Source organism: Vanacampus margaritifer, chromosome 11 (genome assembly GCF_051991255.1).
Source record: "Vanacampus margaritifer isolate UIUO_Vmar chromosome 11, RoL_Vmar_1.0, whole genome shotgun sequence".
NCBI lineage: Eukaryota > Metazoa > Chordata > Actinopteri > Syngnathiformes > Syngnathidae > Vanacampus > Vanacampus margaritifer.
Window position 1 is genome coordinate 4,292,140 of NC_135442.1, and position 19,759 is coordinate 4,311,898.

Sequence of the window (19,759 nt, forward strand, 5' to 3'; positions counted from 1 at the left end):
TAAAAAAAACAAAACAAAAAAAAACACATAGGAGCGGTGGTCACAGAACATTTGAAACTTCGGCAGATCATCAGCGAGGACAACTTCCGTCAGCTGGAGAAGATCAAGACGATCGGCTCGACGTACATGGCGGCGTCGGGCCTGAACGCGTGCACCTACGACAAGACGGGCCGCTCGCACATTCGCGCCCTGGCCGACTACGCCATGCGCCTCATGGAGCAGATGAAGTACATCAACGAGCACTCCTTCAACAACTTCAAGATGAAGATCGGTGAGGAGCTGCCGGGCGCCCGCGCTCCCCTCAAGTACGCTAACGCTGCCTTTTTGGGTTGCGTTCCGTCAGGTCTGAACATGGGCCCCGTGGTGGCCGGCGTGATCGGAGCCCGGAAGCCTCAGTACGACATTTGGGGCAACACGGTCAACGTGGCGAGCCGCATGGACAGCACCGGCGTGCCCGAAAAGATACAGGTCCAAAACGCCATTCTGAGGAGATGCTGTAAATAGGAGTTTCATTTAGACAAAAGTAGTACTTTGGTTACATCATGGTGCAGAGAGACTAGATTGAAATGAGTTCAGGACTTTTAAATTTAGACAAAAGTGATGCTTTGGCACCAAGTTGGTGAGCTTAGGATTTCCACTGAGCCAAAAGTAGTGCTTTAGTACCAAGAAACTAAGTTGAGGATTTTAATTTAGACAAAAGTAGTGGTTTGGTGCCAAGAAACTACGTTGGTGGGATGATTTACATTTAGACAAAAGTAAAACTTTGGCACCATGTTCTCGCGAGTTGAGGACTTTGACTTTAAAAGTAGTGCTTTGGCACCAAGAAGCTACGTTGAAGATTTACATTCAGACAAAGGTAAAACTTTGGCACCGTGTTAGTGAGTTGAGGGTTTCACTTGAAAGTAGTGCTTTGGTGCCGAGGAAGTATTTCGTTCCAAATGCATCACATTTTAAAATCTTTTATTTATTTTACGGCACAAGTGATTGAACGCATGAAATTTAGAATTATTTACATCTGCACTTGAACACACTTCATGCCTTCAGGGACAATCTTAAAAAAAGCAATCTGTGTATGTTCAGATGCATTGCTTCTATATTTATTAAATTTTGACAGCATAGCGCCAAAATCTTTGTTTTTCCAAGTCTTACCGACTCGTTTCATTTTCTCAGGTGACAGCCGACCTGTACCAGGTTCTGAACTCCTACAATTACTCGCTGGAGTACCGCGGTGTAGTGACGGTGAAGGGCAAAGGCGAGATGATGACCTACTTCCTCAACAGCGGACCCTCCAACAGCAGTTAACGCCCTTTTTTCCCCCCTGGACCTTGAAGGGGCCACGCTGGACTGCCGGGAAGCTGAACCCCGCCCACCCCCTCAACTCAAGGACGTAGAGAAGAAGTTGAGACCAAAGAAGCCAATCTTAACTCGCCGACATTTGGAACGAGCCAAAGTCCGACGTCTTCTGAGCTCCTGAAACGCATCGTGAGCGGCCACCTTCCTGTTCCTTATGCTGTCCAGTTGGAAGCAAAAAAAAAAAAAAAAGATGTCAGTAACAGAGGTTTTTATAACTTTTGGACATTTTCTATTTTGACTTTGGAACGCCAAATTCTATATTTTGTACAAAAACACATTATGTATTTAGATGAATTGAACACTGGCAATGTGACAGCCCGCCAAATAATGGAGCACCCCCGCACGATGGTACGACCCACTGAATGTCTAATTGAGGCCTTTTAACATCATCACTTTCCACTAAAAGTATTCATCACTACAGCTGGTTCTGTTACATTTTTCAGTTTTAAATACAACATTGTGATCCAATGTTGATTTTTAGATAATTTCAACTGGATGAGTTATTTTGGAGTATTTTTCGTAAGAGAGCAGAACGAGTAAAATCAGGGAAATACGCCAGTCCGGATGCTATTAATGTGACTTTATACGACAAAGTATAAAGGAGATGTTTTATTGTTCTTTTCATGAATGGCTGACATAAAGTAATAAACAAGCAAAGTGTCTCATTTAAAGACTGTTCACTCTTTGGCCAACAGATGGCAGCAAATCACTACAATTGGTTCAAAAAGGCCTGATGTGCATTTTTTTTTTTCTTCTACAACCTAAATCTTGATAAGGTAACTCACTTTTGTCATTGAACACCTTATGCCATTTACACCATTTCTGTAGCAAATACACTAAGCACCCACAACATTAGGTACACCTGCATTTTAATTGGTGGTGTACGTATTAGATGCCCGATGACATCACACCTACAATATTGATAAAAGGCTTTTGTGAGCTCTGATTGGATGCTCAACTTAATTCCTTCCCCCAGCCCCAAAAAACTATTTAAACATCCACATAAGTCTGTAAATAAATAAAGCGTCTCAAAGTGAGAAATAAGTGTCAGGCAGCTTTGCATAGTAGAAAAAAAAAACTTAACTGCCATTTCAGATTCTTGAGTTCATCTTTCAAGTCATTTTTGGTTTAGAAAAACAAACCAGCTGAGATGTGTTCAGGGGTAGTGTGTCACCTTCAGGGTCATTCGGTCGTGTAGTCACTTGCGTTGTTCAGCGTCATCTGATTGATGTGGCCGTCAAGATGACACTCTTGCGTGGCGTTGAAGGTAAAATGTAGTTACGTGAGTTGTGTTCAGGATTGTTGGACATCATCACTCTTGTAATTCTCTTGAGTGGTCACATACTGGCGTTGAGCTTTCATGGTGCATTCAAGTTCATCCGCTGTCATCGTGGTTTCTGTTGTCAGGCGTGTTTGGGGTTCACTACTCATTCACTGCCATTGACGAGGAATTTGTCTGCCATGTTTTGGGGAGAGGGTCTGATGCTGCCCCCACTGTAATTTTCAAGCTGGGAAACAATTTAAATGACACGCAACCACCAGTAGATGGCAGCAGTGCACCATTTCAGACGTGAGATCAGCTTAGTTTGTGAGTGCACTGGGATAAGCCGCTGCATTTTTTAAACCTACCAATCTTCTTTCTAATCATTTTTTTCTTTGTGAAAAGAGAGAGCCTTTAATTTAGTAGATTTGAGATATGTAAATAATATGAACCCAACATCTTGTGGGTCTTGCAAAAGTGAAATCTTTAAAATGGCTTGCAGTGAATGAGTGTTGTAAAAGGCGCTGTGGTCATTTGTCTCGTGTTGTGTTTGGGGTTGTCAGACATCACAGTCGCCTCCATGATGTGGTCGGAAGTTATCGTAACTCTTCTGGTGCGTTCAGGGTAATCCGATGTCGTCAGTCGCTCTTGTGATGCATCCAGCATGTTTAGATGTTGGCGATGTCATTTTCATGGTGCGTTCAGGATCGTCAAGACGTCCTCATAGTCGCTCACGTGGCGTCACGTTGTCGCCTTATGGTGTGTTCACGGTCATCAAGATGTTTCCGTAGTCGCCCCCGTGTTGCATTCAAGTCTGTCAGTCAGTCGGATGTCATCACTGACCTCTGGCGCTCAGGGTCCAGTCAGACGTTATAGTCGGGCGCCTTGCCCAGGGGTTGCCTGAGGTGCGTGTGCAGCGTCATGCAGGCGGCGACGGCCACGTGGAACAGGATCTGCCACAGGTTCCTGAGCTGGAACAGGTACATGTTGCACACGCACACCAGCCCCAGGGCCAGGAACGACTTCACGTTCCTCCACACCGAGAAGTACGCAAAGAGGAAGCACTGAGAAACACGGGAACATTCGTGTTATCAACTTAGCATATTAGCGTGGTAGCATCTTAGCACGCGAGCCAACCTGGTAGAGGCAGGCGGCGGTGCCCAGGAAGAAGGCGATGACGTAGCTGAAATCCTCATCCTCGTTCTGCCGGGAGATGCAAAGTAAAAGATTGTGCAAGAGGAAACACGCATGGCGGCAATCTCACCTGAAGGACGCTCTCGATGGCGTGGACACCTCGCAGCAAGTTGAGCCCGCCGCACAGCACGCTGAGGACGCAAGACACGATGCCAGGAAGCGTCAGAGGCTCCAACGTCTGCGTGGGAGCTGAACAACGACATCAAAAACACTTAAAAGTGCATCTGTGCTGATCCATTAATCATGCCTGGGCACGTGTGGTACCGATGCCCTTGTACATGGCGGAGGAGCGCGCCGAGAAGCCGTTGACGCCCTGAAGGTCGTCGTGGGTCAGCTGGTACGGAGGACGCAGCTTGATCTCCGTCTGCATGTCGGCCATGTTGATCTTGGTGGAGAGGGAGCGAGGGCTGTTGTAGCGATGCTTCGTCTTCTGGATCACCATGTCTGAACGTGGCGGCGGCAGCATATCGTCAGGGTGACACACAATGTGGCAGACACACACACACACACACACACACACACACGAAGCCTAGGCTCTCACCAAATTGTATGAAGGAGTACGGCCTGATGGCGGCTCCCACGCGTTTGCTGTCGTAGGTGACGATGAATTCCTTCTGGAGTTCATCCAAGAAGCAGAAGGCTAGCACGCTGGGGTAACTTGACAAACACACCATCATGTAACACACACCCAGCGCGCTCGTGAAGCTGCACACAGACGCAAACGCACACATACGAAGTGGGTATTAAAACATGTCCAAAGACATTATAAGAATGTTCACAAAATGGCTGGCTGCCACCATTTCACTAATGCTGAGTTCAATAAAATAGGAACTCAAATCAAAAACAAAAAAGACTTTAAGACATAATATCAACTATTAGTGCATCGTGGCATTTCTGAGTATTCCTGAACGCCTCAAAGGTTACAGTGCATACTTGACATTGTAGGGTCCGCTCCTGAAGGTGCATCGGTCGGGGAAGTGTGGCAGCTTCTTGGAGAGAGCCTTCATGTGCTTCCTGGTCTCGTGCAGGTCTCGGTCCTGCTCGTAGTCGGTGGACGCCGACAGCGGCAGGCCATCGGCCACACGCACCACCGAGGCAAACAGCACACCTGACATCTCAGCGAGATAATTTAGCGACGCGCGTCCTAATCCTAGAGGGAAGGAGACGATATTGTAAATTTGTCACTTTTCAAAAATATCTGTTAACATGTATGACAAAAATAAAATAGGGTCCTGCATATTCACAACCCTGTGTGGATTACACTCATTTTTTTAAACTTGCTTGTAGATTTCGTTTCTTTGGCAACCAGTTAAATGTCATTACACGTAACAATTAGACGACACAACTTTTGCATTTTGCCTGAGGAGAAAAAAACACCCAACACAAAAATGTTCCACGGACATGACGTCACAACCATGGACAGCTCCTCTCTCGAACGACACCACACGCGATTAAATTTTAACATTACAAAGCATTTAAGCAACTCAAATAACTGTTGTTTATAATTACGCAGACAAACAAGACGCGAGAAAGCCGAACAAACCATTAAAAAGCTTAGCATATGGATTAGCTAGCATGTTAGGCTCCATATTGTCACGTTCATTTACAACAAAACGGAGATCCGCATACTATTAAGTATTGTTAAATTATGTTATTTTAACTTTGAAACATCTTTAATGACACTAATAGATGCTGCTGACTAGCCACTTTGCAAATATTAGCAGCTGCTTCCGTGTGACTAACGTTAACATGCTAAGGAAATGCTAAGAAAATGCTAAGGAAATGCTAAGCAACCGAAGCTTGCTACGCGGACCTGCCGGGTATAAAACAAGTTTAAATTTGAATTTGAGTTGTGTTTGGTACCTGAAGAAATGAAGTAGCATCGCAGAGATGTTTGAGACGTGTGAAATACGTCAATGTGCAGAAAAGTTATACATTAGCCTTAGCCACACAAGTCCATCAGTTGCTGATGAAGCTGGTTTGACTGGTGCTAGGTTTACGTGGCTGATTCGCAAAGCATTGTGGGGGAAAATGACAAGCCATCGTCAGCGTCGTTGCAAACACGTTAGTGTTTTTTTCAAATTAAATTATATATTCAGTAAGTTTGCCGCTGTTTGGTCACAACAAAGTTATATTCGGACATTAACGTTACACGTTTTGGTTAGAGTTAATATTTTCCGAGGGAAATTATTTAATTTAAAGGATTCCATGCAATTTTTTCTCCATAATATTAATATTTGTGCTTAAACAGTCTAGTTTCCCATGTAAATGTTCTATTTTGTTATTAAAAGACTGTACTATATTTACCAACAAAAATGCTACAGCTATGAAAATGATAAATTTTCACATGAAAACACAATTTCATCACAAAATCATGAGTTTGTCTTAAGAGGTCATACAATTAAATTAAATTGTTTGCCTAGTTTCCCTTTGTAAATGTCATATTTTCCCATTGACATTAAAACAATGCATTTGCTCACAAAAAAAGCTACATTAGGCTATGGAAATTTTGTGTTTAAAACCTATGACACTGTTGTGCTGAATTACAATTTTTTGCGAACAACATTTTTGTGTTATTTATTATGCTCAGATCTGGGAAGAATGAATGAATTCTTTTTGCAAGTGACATGAAAAAATGGCATTTAGGAAAAAGTATGATTTTATTTATCATTATTATTTGCACAGTAGAGGGTGATAGTGTACAGCTGATTGAACAAAGGCAACAATGACTTCTTGGCATAAGTGTGACACGCACGCGCACACTCACACACACACACACTCACGCACAGACACACACTTTGGGAAAAAACAAATGCTGTACCTATTCTCCCAACGAACTGGAATGATCTCACCAGACGTTCCTGCTTGGAATGTTCCGGTAACGATACCACATAGGACAAGGCGTGATTCTTATGTTCTTTCTTTTTGTTGTTATTTGGCAAACAAAAACACAGAAAAACGACAAACGCACTCCCTTTAATTGCGTCACGCGATCCCTGAGAATCTTAAATTTACCACGCCAGAACCCAAATCATTTAATGATGAATATGAAAACTTGTGCTACAGAGCAGCTCGGAACATTTGAAAATTGTAAGACGTCTCGTTAATTTGTCACACCTACAATCTCCCAAACTGGAAAAAGGAGAAAAAAAAAAGTATATGTATCTTTTCATGAGCACATTTTGAAATAGGCAGATAAAAAATATTGACCAGTCGCATTTCACATCCGCAATTTTTTTTTTGTACATCGTGTTTTCTATTTGTATCCAGGAAATCAACAAGATATATATTTTTTCTCAATGAAGGTTTCATCATATTTTACTTGTTATATTTCTAAATGTGAAGATGAAAAATATCAGCCAGTGTCAGTTCTTTATTATCGCCACTTGCATGACAGAATTATTATTTTTGTCTGTTGTGTTTTTGTTTATCAAGAAAAACAAAACAAAACAAACAAAAAAATTCTCTCTGGAATGCAAAAAAAAAAAAAGTCGCAAAATTTGAGATTTTTCATCCCCATACTTTTAAAATGGGCACAAAATATCAAATTAACGAGGCTGACAGTCTCGTTAATTTGATAAAAGATACTCTCCCGAATTGATGTGTTCTAGAACAACATGAATCAACATTCTTTGCGATTTTACCTCAGAAAAAAAGTAAACAGAGATACACATTTTTTTGTTGTGGTTTTTGGAAATGGAGGACGAAATATGGAGGCTGATGCAGTCTCATTTCTTTGTCACACTACCACATTTCGGCGACAAAAAATAAAATAAAAAATTCGCGATTATCCTTTTCACTCACATATTTGGAAACGGGCTAACAAAAAAGTATTAAAAAAAAAAAGTCAAGATGATGACGCCCATATTTGGCATTGTTCTCGACAAAAGAAAACCAAGCAAAAGGCACCAGCCTTCTGCTTTAATTCTTACTACTTTAAGGCCACCTTTTGAAGACAAAAACTCACCCTTTGGCCTGGATTGATGTCACACCACGTTGCTACGCTAACCGTGGCGTCGCATGTTGACGGAGCAGCCAGAAATAAGATGGTAGACGGTTCTGTACAGAAAGTCTGCCAGGACCCCCTTGCCACTGTCATGGGGATTGCATAGATTAGCATGTAGCTTGTCAAATAATCAGTCACAGTGTCCAGGCGAGTTTAGTGTACTACGTCTGCCCACCAAAAAGGGGTGGGAATCAGCGTGGTATTCAAAACATTTGAGGTCATTTTTGTCTCCTGTGTCAGTGTTGATGGGGCCCTTCAAAGGGGGGTTTGGGGAGGAGGGGGGGTCCAATGGGCCTTCCATCATGATTAGAGATCCTCCTTCCTCTTCAGGACTTTTTCCTGATCACGGCCTCGCAGGCTGCGCATGAAGCCGATGAAGCCCGCTTCCTGGAAGGAGGAGGAGGAGATCACACTATACATAAGCTTATTTCATCTGTATGTATTTAGCGTATTGTTTTTTAACAACAATAACAAATGTTTGTTAGCAATTAAATGGAAGGAAAAAACAAAACAAGAAGCTTACTCAAATGTCTCTGTTTCCACTTGTTATTGTCTTAAAAAAAAAAACATTCAGACTTTCAATCTTAGGGGGACTGAATGCTGCATGGCTCTCATGAACTGAGGCAGGCAGAGGCAGAGTTTTACAGCCCTTCCCAGATAGTTCTAGTATCAAAGATACTGTAGTTAGATGTGTGCTCAAGATATTTTCAACACTTTAAATTAGTTAAGAATTCCTAAAAATAATAAACAGCATGGGGACAATCCATTTGTGGAAACAAATATGAAATTGACAAAATTTGGACATTAGGGGCGACACTATTTTCACGGCCTGCCCAAAAGTAGCAGCAAAAAAAATGTAATATTTTGAAATGTCAAAAATGTGAAAAGAAACATTTGGGAATATATTGACTCCATTTGTTTCTTTACTTTTGGAAAATGTAATGAGAGGAATGTTAGCAAAATTATAGAAAGTTACTAAAAGTGTAAAAAGTTACCCCACGATCTCCATGGTACTTGTCCACAAACTTGGCGTAGTTGTAGTGGTTGAAGGTTGGGTACCCTTCCACGCCCTCTTGCTTGCACAGGTCGTGGTTTTGTCCCTTCGTGCAGTCCACCGCGGCATACGCGATCTGAAAGGAAGGCAACACAAACAGGAACACTCGGTCAGACAAAGAACAGCTTTTAATGTCAATACTAAGCAAGTTAAAAAAAAAAAAATTTTTGGGGGGGGGGGGAGTGACAAGCATTCACACGACTGAATCTGCGACGAGGAACGACAAATTGATAGGTTTGACTAATGGCAGTGCGCTACACAAAGGCCTGAAAAAGAAACAGAGAGCGACAGTATCAATTTGCGGTGGCATTCCACTGTAAATGGAGCAAAAGTGAAACTGCAAAGTGTAATTAAATTATACGTTAAAGCTTCTTCGTCCACAGACGACCTTTAACGCATAGATTCACACAAAAGTAGCCATCATCTTGGCTCCTTTATGACTCTTTTTTACTGTTTGGGTACAGATGTTAGCACTATGTGTGCTTTGTAGACATTTTAGACGGTAGATCAACACCGTAAAAATGTACAGAAAGGATATACAATGACTATAAAACAGCCTTTTAAAAGGTCCAGCCTGCTAGATTCTTCTCATGTGAATGAAGGTCGATTTCGGGAGGCCGTATCGTCGATTAGAGACCGGCGGGCGCCGATGAGGCGTAAATGTCGAGCCGTGCCCGGCGTCATTTTCGGGACGGCTGAAATGCCATGGCGCTCTCTCAGAGTGCTGAGCGGCGCATATCGCGCGGTCACACCAGCGACCGGGGGGATGTGGAAGATGTGCTGAGGAGAGGAAAACGCGCTAAACGCTTTAGCTCGCCATGTGCTGACAAGAGACATCATTTTGCTTTGTGGAAATGGCAGCAGGTCAGCATACATTGTTTATTTAAACACTGATTGGAAGACATCTATTCTGGGGTAAAAAGTCATACAAGGTGTGACAATAAAAAAAAAAACGAAATTGTGAAAGCTAAGCTAATTACGACTTAAATTGCGCAGGAGTCTCTGCACAGAGGAGGCAAATCCAGGTCTATACAGTAGAAAGCCTGTCACAGTTTGACTTTAACTCCAGGTGCTAACTAGCATCAGAGCTAAACACAAACTATGGCATTAAGCCCCAGGTGCTAGCTAGCTAGCTCCATTGGTGCTCACTTACCTGTTGGAAGCTAGCTAGCTAGCTAGCATCAGGGGCTAAAGCCAAACAACTTTAAATTTGCCACCTCTGTCTCTGCACTATTTTTGCTGTCATTTTTGTTCACTTTCTTTCACTTTGTGCTCCTTTTTCAGTATTTTGGAAGGGACAAAAGCATGACGGCAGCACACAATAGCCCGAAAAGGGTGGCGGTGTTTGTTTGTTTTTGGTCACACTTTGTTTCTCCAAATGTTGTGGGGATTTTTTGTACATAGTGTTTTTGTTTATAAAGAAAATCAACAAATATTAGAAATTCGTAGAAATTTGATTGATTTTTTTTTTTTTTTAATTATGGGCAGACAAAAATATTTTCCACACTATTGTTCTTGTAACACTTCATATTTTGGAATTTTCAGGTTTTTTTTGTAGAAAAAAAAAAACATTGCAATGACAAATGTCATAGAACCAAAATATTGAATTATAAAGGATGAGTCTCATTTTTATATTGTCATACAGGGTGCAGTTCCGACAAACTAACATTAAATGAGCTTATTGGGGGACATACGAGCAATCAATGTGAGATAGTGACAGCACAAAATGAAGTCATACGACTCTGCTTCTTAACGAGTGCACTGCCAATCATCTCATCGATCCGCCCGCTATTGATCGCGACAAACGCGTAGCGATGCGCTACTTCCTGTCAAGCTCAGAAATACACCAACCACAAAATCCCCCAAGTCAGCATGCTGCATATTTGTCCTGGAGCTCAGCTCAGCGAGCGTCTGATGAGTAAGTGTGGTGCAGCCGGGAGAGGTCATCATTGATTAGTGGGAAAGGGGGATGATAGTGTTCAGAGGAGGAGGATGAGCTCGAACAACAAGTCAATATGTTAGAGTCCAGTGCATTACGTGTGACAGGAGGGACGCAGCACTAGTGGAGACATATTGTCCTACAAGGACATTGAATTCTTGGGCTGTCATTACAGCGCAAGAAGCTATCAGTCCACTTACAAGTTACTGTCCTATTGGAAGTTTTGAGGGGGATTTATGGTAGTTTTATTTTCATCCGTACAACTTTGGGGGATTTAAGCCAGTTGTATTCCAACCGATGCAATTTTGGAGGGATTTACTTGAATCTTGTTGTGACATGCTCAATTTGATCAGGATTTGCAGTCGTCTTATTTTTATTTGTAAAACTTTTGGGGGATGTAAGGTAGTTTTTGTCTGTAGAACCTGAACCTGCAAAACGTATGGGGGATTTAAGGTTGCATTATTTACGCTATTCTTCTTTTATTTTCATTATGTTAGGCTTATTTTAATGTCCACGACTATTTGGGTCATTTACAATACTGTGCAACGTTTTTTTTTTTTTTTGGGGGGGGGAATTTAAGGTAGTATTATTTTCAGCAATGTGACCTTTTGGGGATTTAAAGTACTCTTATTTTGGTTTTGGGGAAATTTACGATAATTTTATTTTATTTGTGTGAATTTTTAATGCCCACCATTTTGGGTGATTTTAAGGTACTTCCCGTTCCTCGCAAGCATGTTAACTTGTTTTCTTTTATTTTTCTTTCTTTCTTTCTTTTATTTATTTATTTTTAAACGACCATATATCTATGGCTATGACCGGGCACTATTTCGCTATTTCCGGTTGCGCATGTGAAGATCTGATGGGGTATAGCGAGGACCGGCTTCAACGCAACGTAAACTGTCACTGTATTTCCGGTTGAGCATGACAAGAGTCGACGGGGTAGTGGAGACGTCAAGGCGATTGACTGCCAAGCATGCGAGGAACCAGCGGGGCAGCGAACCGATTGGATATTGACAGCGCAAGCTCATTGGTTTTGCACGCGTAGAGTGACGTCAGCACAGTCAAATCTGTTCTGACTTTGAGTGTTTCGAGCTGATCAGACTGAGACGCATCCTGTCCAAATCGGATATGAAACTAACTCCCGCATGTAGTTACAATCCGTCCCGCAAAAATCGGATTTCATGCGCTTTGTGACCGTTCAGACTACAAAAGAGCCATCCACATTCAATCTGGATAGACTAAAAATCGGATTTGGGCTGCCAGTCTGAACAATGGCTTTTTTCCTGATGAAAGAAGAGACTCTAATCTTTCTTTTGGTAGGTTCCATGTTTTTATAGCAGGGATGTGATTTGACCAAAGTGAAATTATCTGAAAATTTAGCCGGGGTGGTCTGGGGGCCGCTGGCACCCAGCTAGGTCCAGGGCATTGCCCTGGTGGGGGGACAGGGGGGGCTTCGCCCCCCGGAGCTCATGGGTTTTCCGTGTTTTTAAGTACTTTCAATGCACTCACATGACAAAGAAATAGACAAAACAACAGCATAAATTTTCAATGTATATTGAACTATCCCATATAAAATGGCAGTTTTAGTCAACTCAAAATCAGTCACATTCAAAAACATTGGACTGTCTTTGCTTTTAAAAACTATCACTGAGAATATCATCATATCTAACTAATGTGATTACTAAGTTAACACATAAATAATGTTGAAGAGTTCAAATTTCATGAACAAATAATTGTATCATGACCAAATGAAAAGTAACTCATATTAGAGCATACCACAAATGTCTTTGTTATAGCAGAAGATGTTATCTGTCGGAGTCATGTGATGATGGAATGAACTACTAAAAAAAAAAAATAATAATAAAAAAAATAAAAAAAAATATCGGATTTTTTTTTTTGGGGGGGAGATAAAAAAAAGCGGAATTCCGCGAATTAGCGGAAAAATCACATCCCTGTTATAGCAATAGAACACAAAATTCTGTGGGCCTTGCAAAATCATTCAAAATCTAGTAAAACAGCCAGGAGCGAAGAGGGTTGTTGCTTCAGCGAAAATGGCTGGGAGTGAATGAGTTAATCAATGCAACTTCTGAGGGATTTAAGGTAGTCCTTGAGGTAACAGTTAAGGCACCGCAGTCTTTTGGGGATTTAGGTTAGTCTTAGTTTAACCTCTGCAACTTTTGAGGGAATTAATGGCATGCTTATTTTATAATGTGCAAGTTTTCCAGATTTTCTTTTGAAAAAAACAAAACAAACTACTTGTTCTCATTCTGTTGTTTGTTAGTCATTTTCTGAGGTACAGGGCGTCTCCGCTTGGCTGAGGCGCTAGAGAAGTGTTTTTGCCAGGAGTGACCTAACAACCCGCAACAGTGACAACAATGACATGAGCCTCAAAGCGTGTTGCGCATTTACCGAGAGGCGTGTTGCGGGAGGGTTGCCTCAGAAAAGAGCCTGACTAAGACGCCATCTGACGACGATTTAAAAGCAATTCCGCGCAAATGAGAAAGGAGCGGCCTTAAAAAGGTCGAGCGCATCCTGCTGCAAGCAGAATGCGACACACTCGCGACGTGTGAGTCAGGAGTCATTAAGCGATGATGGAGGATGAAGGTGTCCTCCCGTGACTGCCTGAAAGCGTGCCTCACCTCCCGCCATTTGATTGGCTTTGTCGCATTCCTTGCCGACACGCGCCTAGAAATATTAGCTGTGATGCAAGAGCGCTTGCTAAACTTTTGAACTGACTTCAGCTTAAAAAGAAAAACAAAAGGGTGAGTGTGCGGTATTTGTCTGCAAATACATTATGAGCTGACTTGTCCAATTAGCATTCAAGGTACTATAAATTAATTCGAATGTAGCCGTTTTGAAACTTTACAACCCAGTTAAAAATAGCATGTCAGTCCATCAGTATAATTCTTTTTTGAATAGTTGTTTGTGGCTTTTTTTTTTCAAGATTCATCTTTCAATGTATTTTATTATTATATTATTCATATTATTTCGTAAATGTCTTTTTGTAAATTAATTGATGATATGATAATATGATCATGTAATTTATTATGTGCAAAAATGTTTGCTTATTTTTAAATTACTGTGGTGTCTTGAAATACAACAAACCCGCTGACGTTTACTGTCCAGCTAACTAACAATACTGCAGCTCACTTAGTAGTAGTAGTGAAAAGTCTTCTTTGTTTCTTCATACTGTATTCTTTTAAATTTTGACTTGACAATTTATTAACTCTTTGACTGCCAAAAACGTTAAATAACGTTTAGTAAAATCCTATGGAGGAGTGCCAAAAACGTTAAAAGACGTTTTTTTTTCCAAAACAGAGGTGAAACTAACCATTTTCTATTGTTGATTGCTGAAAAACGGAATAAGGTAGAAACAAATTTTTTTTTCTGATGAAAGATGAGAGTCCAATCTTTCATTTGGTAGTATGTGTGTTTCCATAGTCCAAACACATAATTTTCTGTGGACCTTGAAAGATCAGTCAAAAATGCTTAAACCGGCTGGCACCCACGGCATCCCTTTTCTGAAAACGTCTGGCAGTCAAAGAGTTAATTTTAATTTTGTAATTAAAAAAAATACTACACTAGAACAAGCTACAGTATAATGTCGCTTAAAAAAACAACAACCTACCTTTACTAAAATAATGCTCACTTCTGGCAATTTCATAATTGAAGCGATTATTATAGCGCCTTAGTAGCTTTGTACTTTTAAAGGTGACGAGCAACAGTGTGGACTCACCTTGCGGTCTTCTTTGAAGAGTTCCGCTGCAGTCGTGAAATGAGGGACGGCGTTTTTACAGTGCGGACACCCTGCCAAGGAGGATGACAACAAAAGTGTCACGCTGGTCCACAATGCACATCCGTCAACACCATGCTGCTACTGAGGGTGTTTACATGGCCTTAGAGCGGATTCACCGCCGTGTAACCACACAGTCAATCTTTTTATAGGCACTATAAACACCATTCACTCCATTCACAGACAACATCTTACTTCAACATCAACACAAAACGTCAACAGAATTTTGAGGGATTTAAGGTGGTCTTATATTAAACTATGCAACTTTTTGTGGATTTAATGTAGTTGTATTTTTTACATGTCTAACTTTTGGGGGATTCAGGATAGTTGTATTTTAGCATATGTAACTTTTTACAGGGATTTACAGTACAGTAGTCTTCTTTTAATCTGTACAATATTTGGAGGGGGGTTTAGGTCTGATTCTTTTCATCAATGCAACTTTTTGAGGATTTACAGTTATCTTGTTTTAACCTATGCAATTTGTTGGAGATTTAAGGAAGTCTTATTTTAAGATGTACAACTGTATGGGGAATTTACAGTACCGGTAATCTAACCTGTGCAATTACTTGAGGATTAGAAGTAGTCATTTCAAACAGAACAACTCTTGCATAATTTAAGATCTGCTTATGTTATCTTGTGCAACCTTTGGGGGATTTAAGGTAGTCTAATTTTAACTAGTCTGAGTGTTTGTGGATTTAAGGTAGCATTATTGTATCTTCAGTGATTTACGGGGCAATTTTGTGCAATTTTTTTTTAGGATTTAAGGTAGTTTAGTTCTAACTTGCGGGACTTTTGCAACATACTGTGATAACAGTGACATGCACAACTTTTTGGGGATATATAAAATTTAAGGTGTGCAACTTTTGGGTGGCTTTAAGGTAGTTTTATTTTAACCTAGGCTAGTTTTGAGGATTTATGGTATTCTTATGCTACCCAGTGCAACTTTTCAGGGATTTATGCTGGTTTTATTGTCACCTGAATTACTTTTTTTGGGTGTGATTTAAGGTCGTAGTATTTAAGAGACAGATTTTAGTCGCCTGTCCATGTAATTAACTGCAGTGTTCCCTAGTGGACATTTTGGCCATCAAGATTTAAGCCTATGAGAATAATTTGAATGTGGTATTTTTTGTTACTTTAAAGCATGAAAATGAGGCAATACATTTGAAGATTTCTCCTTCTTCAGCTGCCAACAATTTTTTTTTAATATTCCATGAAGCTGACACACTGACAGGATGACTCATTCCCCTAAGATATTTCCATGGCCATAAAGTTATGTTGCACACTTCCATGTTCATAAGGACGTGTTAAACACAGATGGTACAGTGATGTTTTCTCTATTTCCCCACACTTGTTGGATATTCTCTGTCTCCCTCGGGTTTAGGTGGAGTCTTATTGCCGCGCGATGAGGAGATTTTGGCAACTAGCTAGGACTTACGTATGCGAGCTAGTTAAAACCCAGGATATGATCCCAGACGATCCCAGAGAAGGCCGGACGGACATCTCACACTTCAACAGTGACAGTCCAAATAGCCGACTTCAACCGATATTTGTTATTTTAAATACTTGAAAATGTAATGCAAGCGTGCATGTGAGTCTTACATGGAGCGTAGAACATGACCAGACTGTGTTTCTTCTTCTTCAGGGCCTCTCGGAAGTCCTCCGAGCCAAGATGGAGGATGCTGGAGGGCTTGTCCTCCCAGGACTGCTCCGGTGGCGGCGGGGCCTGAGGACTGGAGCACGGAGAGTCGTGAAATATCGTATATTGTATTGTTAAAATTTCAAAGACTACCATAAATCCCCAAAATACTGCACAGGTTAAAACGAGACAACTGTAAATCCCCTAAAACCTTCACAGCATAAAATAAGACTAAATGAAAAAAAGCTTCTCTTTAAAATACGTCTACATTAAATCCTCTAAAAGTTGTACAGGTAAAGTAATACGACTGTAAATACTCAAAAAGTTGCAGAGTTTAAAACAAGACGACTGATACAGTGAAAACAAAACTAACATAAATCACCCACAAGTTGCACAGGTCAAAAGAAGACTACCATAAATTACCTCAAAGTTGCTCAGGTTAAAACAAGAGTATCATAAATCTCTCAAACGTTGTTCAGGTTAAAATAGAACTACCTCCATTGCACTGTATATGGTTATGATTTTGAACAAAGATGGATTATCGTGTGCTTTAATAAGAATGTGATCTTATGTCACGTTCTGTATTTTGCCTTAATGGCGCCTGTAATTATCAATGATGTCAAAACTTCCTGTACATTTCCCAGTTCCACCCAAGACTTTTCCCTACTGGGAGCAGGTTTGCCATTGATTTACTCCCAAAAGCAGACTATGGATATATCAGAAGTACCCAATAAATGTGTGAGTGTGACATCGTACTTGCACATTTTTACAAAAATAGTGACTCTCACTTGTGCATAAAGTCAATGATCTTGTCTTTGGTGCGTATGTGCGGCAGGGTGTACATCTCCTGGCCATTCTCAAAGTACTTCAGGGTGGGAAAGCCGGAAATTTTGAAGCGATCCCCCACAGCCTTGTGGATGGTGGCGTCCACCGCCGCCAACACGCCTGGACTCTGCCAAGGCACATTTCAAGGCAAAGATTAGAGACAAGAGAAGAGCAGGGAGGGGAGGAAGTAATCACGGCCACATTACACCACACACACACTCAAAAAAAACTCACCTTTGGATCTTTGTTGAGTATTTGGGCAGCTTCTTCATAGTCTGGTTTAATCTTTTTGCAGTGGCCACACCCTAAAGGAAGATTGCAACGGGATGTCTCATTCAATGACCCGAGCAGAAAGACGGTGCACATGTACAGACATTGCATTGTCTGTTGGGTGTACATGTGCTATACATAAAGGCCACCTAATGTAATGTAGTGCTAAATCTGCATCGAATTGGGAGTCCAGGGGCTAAACTTTTCTTAATGAAGAAAGCTGCCAAAACGCAAGGGTGCATGAATTTGTTCCTTTCAGTAAATCTCTGCAAAAACACCACAGCAGCATCCGAGGCATTTAATAGAGCATGAGCCCGGCAAACGCACACAATATTTGTCGCGAGCGGCGGCCTCTACAAGATGTCTCTGGTGAAGATGTATGGCTGTTTGATGGCGACACCCTCCGCCGCCGCATGGAAGTAAATTGGTACATTTCCAAAGGTGCTAAATTGCCCTTGTCAAAACAGTTGAGCGCCTCCTTTCTTCAGCCCTGGTGCAGGCTATAAATCAGCCGGCGTGCTGGAGGAGGGACGAGGCTGCCAGGCGTGCGATCATGCAGATTGTGGCCAAAGAGCACTTCCTATTCCTCGACTAGCACACTTGTTCAAAATCAATAGAGTACTCGCACAGACACGGCACATTCGTCCCTGAAAAGTTACACGAGTGCTCCACTAATCGCAAATTTTCTCTGTAAAACATACCGTGAATCTGTTTGTCACAACATATTTTCCAAATTTTCTTAACCTTATTCCAACATGGAAAATTAATTTTATTCTATTTACACAACACAAATGCTGATATAAAACAATAGAAAATAATAAAAAATAAATAATAATATTAATAAATAATAATAATAATAATTTAATAAAAAAATAAAACTAGAAAATGTGTTTTTTAATGAAGACATTACATGTACAGGTAATGTTAATATACGGTGATTATCGGCTGCCACGTTAGCTTCTCACGCAAGCCACTAGCTGTAGGTTTAAGTGCTTTATGTGATGTGTTAACGTGACAGCAGTTATTTCATTTGTGTGCGTTTGAGATGTTTATTACCCCTACTCGTATATACTGTATTAGACACACGTTTGCTTCTTTTGACACTTGTATCAAGCTGATTTAGGTCTTCCATGAAAGTAATTTGAGCTGTTTGACAGAAAGGACCACCAAGTGATGACGTGACATGCTATGCTAGCTGTGAGTTATAGGCTTGGGCGTTTTATTTAATCTTTTACATGACATCAGTAGTTTACTGGTGAACTCCTTTTTACACTGGTATGACAATGTTAAAATGTTATTTAATGACTGCCTGAGTTTAAGATTAATTTAAGATGGTGAAAGTTTTGAAATAATGTGATTGATTGCAAAGGTCAATTTGGCTTCAAAAGTCAATCACATCGCAGTTTGAACTTGAAATAAATGTCTATCCCAGACATTATTGCAAAATGATGCATAAAAATAGCATGAAATCCTCAAATTGAAGTCATTTCCTGTGTGCTCCCAGCAGCAATGCATGTTGCCAAGTGGACAAAAATGAGTTACTGCTAAAAAGTCAGCACTAATGGCTTCCTGATGAAAAAAATGTGAGTGTCGGGATGTTCTTACGTTGTCTAGTTTAAAAAAACAACAACTCCTGGAACAAGAAGGGACAGAAGAGTGTCAAACTTTGCTTTTTGGAGCCACGGGGCAGAAGACAAAGTTGTTTGTCGTAATGCGCAGAGTGATGACCTCGTTGGCCGAGCAGGACTGTTTGCACTGGGAGGTGGACAGAAAATGTAAGATGATGGCGGGCAGCAGGAGAAGCATTAATCTACACCGATGACAGCCACGCATTTGCCAGAAGAGCTGCGTGCGTGTGTGTGTGTGTGTTAAATAGAGAGGGGGCGCTCGCATGCAAGCTCACACATTTAGCAGATATCTGTGGTTACGTACGATCAGGAAATAATAGAAGTGAGGTACACGCATACCGAAAATGTGGCTAAATTTGAGCATTTTGCATCCCCTGCGATCAAAGTGAACAAAGGCTCGATTGCCGGATGTCTCGAAGAGATTCTCTTCAGTGATTATCCAGTGTGTTAAGAGATTTTTCTCCACCTATCTTGTGGAAAACTGTCACGCTGACAATCGTAACATGTTCAACATTTACGATCGCTAATCCTTATAGCGTAGTCTCTGACTTTTTTACATCTTGTGTTGTGCGAGTAATGTCAAGAGTGATTATCCTTTATTTTTAAATTTTATTTTTTAAAGTGATTATCCTATAGTGTGAGGTGTGTTAAGCATGATTATCCTTTAGCGAAGAGTTTAAGAGTGATTATCTTGTAGTGTGGTGTACTGTATGTTCAAACTGACTTTTCGCCCCCATTTGTTCTAGGAAACTGTCATAGACAACAATCATAAATGTTAAACCTGTTCCGTATTTATGTTT

General features: G+C 40.9%; 3 protein-coding genes across 3 annotated transcripts in view; 1 reads left to right on the forward strand and 2 right to left on the reverse strand.

Annotated features, from left to right (window-relative positions):
* The window catches only part of adcy5 (adenylate cyclase 5), a 24,853-nt gene extending 22,765 nt beyond the window's left edge, over window positions 1–2,088 (forward strand). Inside the window, exons 20-22 of the mRNA XM_077579292.1 lie at window positions 67–271; window positions 344–468; window positions 1,171–2,088. Coding sequence (XP_077435418.1) covers window positions 67–271; window positions 344–468; window positions 1,171–1,302 — 462 coding nt within the window. The 3' untranslated portion in view covers window positions 1,303–2,088. The remainder of the gene's footprint in view (window positions 1–66; window positions 272–343; window positions 469–1,170) is intronic.
* On the reverse strand, window positions 1,919–5,836 carry sec22a (SEC22 homolog A, vesicle trafficking protein). The gene is made up of 7 exons (XM_077579336.1): window positions 5,672–5,836; window positions 4,742–4,958; window positions 4,350–4,513; window positions 4,073–4,252; window positions 3,879–3,997; window positions 3,752–3,817; window positions 1,919–3,678 (listed from the first exon to the last, which is right to left on the reverse strand). Exons 2-7 carry the CDS (start codon window positions 4,921–4,923, stop codon window positions 3,478–3,480), a joined length of 912 nt encoding a protein of 303 aa, XP_077435462.1. The 5' UTR covers window positions 4,924–4,958; window positions 5,672–5,836; the 3' UTR covers window positions 1,919–3,477.
* Window positions 5,837–6,449: 613 nt separating this feature from the next.
* Window positions 6,450–19,759, reverse strand: part of pdia5 (protein disulfide isomerase family A, member 5) — a 35,953-nt gene continuing 22,643 nt past the window's right edge. Inside the window, exons 12-17 of the mRNA XM_077579321.1 lie at window positions 17,296–17,366; window positions 17,025–17,188; window positions 16,200–16,330; window positions 14,544–14,614; window positions 8,810–8,944; window positions 6,450–8,201 (exon numbers count right to left, since the gene is read on the reverse strand). Coding sequence (XP_077435447.1) covers window positions 8,121–8,201; window positions 8,810–8,944; window positions 14,544–14,614; window positions 16,200–16,330; window positions 17,025–17,188; window positions 17,296–17,366 — 653 coding nt within the window. The 3' untranslated portion in view covers window positions 6,450–8,120. The remainder of the gene's footprint in view (window positions 8,202–8,809; window positions 8,945–14,543; window positions 14,615–16,199; window positions 16,331–17,024; window positions 17,189–17,295; window positions 17,367–19,759) is intronic.